Raw genomic sequence first — 3,919 nt, 5'->3', positions numbered from 1 at the left:
CCCCCTTTCTATGGAGGGAGGTGGGTTTGAGCTGAAAATATAAGCCCGTCGGCTGAAACAAGGGAAAGATCACTTCTTGTGATCAGCTTGCACTTCCAAGCTCCAGTGGGAACACAACTTTGGGGTTACCCTGGGGTGGCTACTGTGGGACAGGAAGGGGTTCAGGGCAGACAAAGGGGGTCAGGCGAGGGGCGGCCCCATGTGAGATGGGCCCTGAGTTACCTTCAGGGCCAGCAGGTTCCTGGTGCGGGCGGCTTTGTGCAAGGCTGTCATCCCATCCTTGGCACGGAAGTCTAGGTGGGCTCCGCCGTTCCGGAGGGCCTTGATAATCTCCTCGGGGTCGTCCAGCTGAGCGGCCAAGGTCAGGGGAGTCTCTAGGGGCCCGAACACACATGCGTTAGAACCAGCCAGGTCAGATCATCCCCACGGCCAAGTTCAAACATCCCAAAGAGCTCGACAAACTGATTCCCCCAGAGTAACATGGCCCCCACCCACCTGCCGACCCCAACCATCTACACAGTTCCAGCCTGGCTCTGGCAACCCTAGAGATGATGGCAGGGACTCTCGGGGTCACGTGCAAACCAAAACGGGAGGAGAGGCAACATTCAACGTCGTGGCTTCGTGGGCCCTGAGCCTGAGAAGCGGCCTCTGCCGCCTCTGCCCTCGGCACAGAGAATCCCACAGCCCCAGCCGACGCCTCCCTACAGGAGGAACCATAGGTCAGGTAGGGCTGCAGGTGAAGATGCAAAGGAAGGGACTTCCCTGCAGTCCAGTGGTTAAGACTCCACACTTCCACTGCTGGAGTCGCGGGTGCAATCATTGGTCGGGGAACTAAGATCCCACGTGAGGCAGGGTGCCGCCAGAAAGTAAAAAACACATCAGTAAAAACAAAATTAAAAGACTGGAAAGGCAGACACCCGCCCTTCTCATGTCAGTTTCACAACTTCTACAGGCACCTTGGGAGATGCCAGGGGTTGAGCTCAAGGGAAACAAACGTGGGTTAAGACACAAGCTCGTGCTCCCCAGGGGTCTCCACTGAGCCAGCACAGAGACCCCGACCGTCATCGTGATGGGAGGGGACCAACGCAAACAAGGACCAATCTACAAAGCCCGGGGACAGAAGGCTGAAGTCCGCCTGCGTGGGGACAAGGGTCAGGAAGGGGCCCCACACTGGGCAGGTGGGCCAGTCTGCGGGGGCTGTGGCTGAGGACGAGTCTCTGTCATCAGATGGCTCTGCTCAGCGTCCCTCGAGTTCCTGCCATCACCCCTGTCGAGCGGACTGCATGACTCTGATGTGGCTAATTTGAGAGGCTCTTAACTTACAGTAAAGGGCAAAGAGTAATATGACAACACGCAGGTTCCCCTGAAACACTGATAGCTAATAATGAGTCGTTCTAGCCTCGAGCAAGTTTGGAGAGTAAGAGAAGTGGGTTATCACCCAGAGGCAGAATTCCCTTCGGACCGCCTGTCACCGTCACAGCACCCTGAGAAAATGCAACTTCATCACAAATTCAGATTGATGACTCCCTTCTATTTGTAATTCCGACATTGATCTATCCACAAATGGGCTTTGTCTGGGGGGCTTTTAAAATGCACTGCTGGAATCCCTCTGTGCCTTGATTTTTCGTGGTGAGACCCATGGGTTTAACCTCCTCCTTGTAACTTGTCTGCAGCAGGTAGACACACCCCAGAGTGCGTGAACACACAACTTATGTGTTGTCTTCCGAGGGAAATGGTATGACGCTCACAAATGCCACAGATGCATCCTTGCTGTAAATCTACCAGAGGCACCCTCACAAGCAGAGATATTTAAACGAAGGAGTTTTCTAGGACAACTAAAGGACCGTGGAGACAGTGGGAACATTCCCTACACAAAAAACATCAGCAAGGAAAGAAAGTCAGGACTTGGAAAGGGTGTTGGGGATGCACACCGGCTGGGATCAGGGGCAGCGGTGTGGATACAGGGCCGACAGGCAGAGAGAAAGAGACTCAGAGAGAGACCCCCAGCCACCTGAGACGGGAGAGGAAGGCCCAGGCCCTCACGGCCTCACCCCAGCCACGCCTGAGGGTCTGCCTTCCTGGCAGAGAAAGGACGCTGCAGGAGGGTGTGGGTGACCCGGGAAGGGCGTAAGGATGGGGTCGTCAGGAGCCGCCGGCAGCCACCCTCCAAAGTCAAGCCTCTTACAGCAGCTCCTCGTGTGTGATGTGAGTGCACATCTGTGCTGACGGAGCCCAGGGCAAGGTCAACCTTCCAATCGACTCGGGTTTTCCTTTCTTGCTGACAGTCTGCGCTTGGCCAACGCCAAAGCCAGGCGGTCCAAAGGAGAAAGTTTTTGTTTCTGCGACACTGTTTTCACAGCTGACAACCTCAATGTCGCTTTACCCGGAGAACACTGTCTAAGAGGGAGGTGCTGGTAAATGGTGACGTTCCACATTACAGAGCCCTCTGGCCCGGCCGCCCCCGGGGGCCAGCGCTGGGCACGCAGGCAGGTGGAGGGGAGTAGACACCCCGTCAGGGGCTGCGTGCCTCCTGCACGAGACGGGACCTCAGCCCTTGGATGCCTTTCAGGGACACTGAGTGACACGTGGCCGTGTCCTAAGAATTTCAGAGGCCCTTCCTCACCAACTGACACCGTAGACTCGGCATGCTCAGACCCAGCCAGGACCCGCCCTGGCGAGGTCAGGAGAGCCCCCAGCTTAGACTCCCGTTCCGGAAGGGGGCGTCCAGTGAGACCCCACGAGGGTGGATGGGAGCAGCAAGTAGGTGCTCGTCAACTAGCCCACTCGTGTAGCCCTTACAGGACTGCGCTACTAATGGAGTAACGTGCATGCGGCCCTTACATGACTGCACTATAACCGGGTATTGTGATCCCGCCTCCAGCACGCTTGGGAACGGCAATCAACTGGCACCCTGGTTTAAAATATTTCTGCTTTGGCGTTTTGAAATTTTCTAAGTTTTAAAAAATGCACCGGAACCTCCATGAATACAACCTCGCAGGGGACCAGTCTCTCTCATCTTTGGAGGTGACTTTGAAGACAGCATCCCCTCTAAACCCACAAACTGCCTGATGGGATTCTGGCTCCAGGAATGACCGGGACGCGCTTTGAAAGGCAGGTTCTCGGCCGTAAGCATGGGAGGCGCCCACAAGCCCAGGAGGAGGACACCAACTACAGGCCTTCTGGTCCATCTGGAGGTGGGGTGAGGCCTGGCGGGTGGAAGGCAGGCGGCAGGACGCTGTGCAGGCACAGGACAGCTGCCAACCCCTGCAGCTGGGAGTGTGCACCACCCCCGGTTCAGGGGGTACAGTCAGGACCTCAGAAGGATGGGAGCCTGGAGAGAACCTCCCACAGGGGCAGCGCTGCCCAGCTCTGCTCCCCAAAAGCCTGGGCAGCCTCCAGCGTGTGTCCCAAACCTTCCGGGCCTCAGTTTCCACACCTGTGTTACTGCTGTTTGGTCACCAAGTCATGTCTGAATCTTGGCCATCCCAAGGACTGTAGCCCACCAGGGTCCTTTGTCAATGGGATTTCTCAGGCCAGAATGCTGGAATGGGTTGCCATTTCCTCCTCCAGGGGATCTTCCTAACCCAGGGATCCTCGAACCTGCATCTCCTGGTTGGCAGGCAGATTCTTTACCAGTGAGCCACCTGGGAAGCCCTCTTACACCGATATGACGGGAATCAAAGTAGGACCAGCACCTCATGGGGCTCTGGGAGGATCAGAGGCCACATCTGATGCTACGGCAGTGCTTGGCCCACAGTCAGAGTTTCTCCAGGGGATTTGGCTAGAAATGGGTTTTATTTTATTATTGTTTGACAAACATAGACAGCATATTAAAAGCAGAGACATCACTTTGCCAACAAAGGTCCATCTCGTCAAAGCTATGGTTTTTCCAGTAGTCAGGTATGGATGTGAGAGTTGG

The 3,919-nt window shown here is 55.9% G+C and overlaps 1 protein-coding gene across 1 annotated transcript in view; it reads right to left on the bottom strand.

Annotated features, from left to right (window-relative positions):
• The window catches only part of SHANK2 (SH3 and multiple ankyrin repeat domains 2), a 563,331-nt gene that overhangs the window by 433,539 nt on the left and 125,873 nt on the right, over positions 1–3,919 (bottom strand). The window contains exon 7 of the mRNA XM_010837814.1: positions 223–374. Within this exon, the coding sequence (XP_010836116.1) occupies positions 223–374 (152 nt within the window). The remainder of the gene's footprint in view (positions 1–222; positions 375–3,919) is intronic.

The sequence above is a fragment of the Bison bison genome, unplaced genomic scaffold (assembly GCF_000754665.1).
Source record: "Bison bison bison isolate TAMUID 2011002044 unplaced genomic scaffold, Bison_UMD1.0 scf7180017864080, whole genome shotgun sequence".
Lineage (NCBI taxonomy): Eukaryota > Metazoa > Chordata > Mammalia > Artiodactyla > Bovidae > Bison > Bison bison.
Note: the sequence above shows the minus strand (reverse complement) of the source record. Positions and strands in the feature narration are given on the sequence as shown.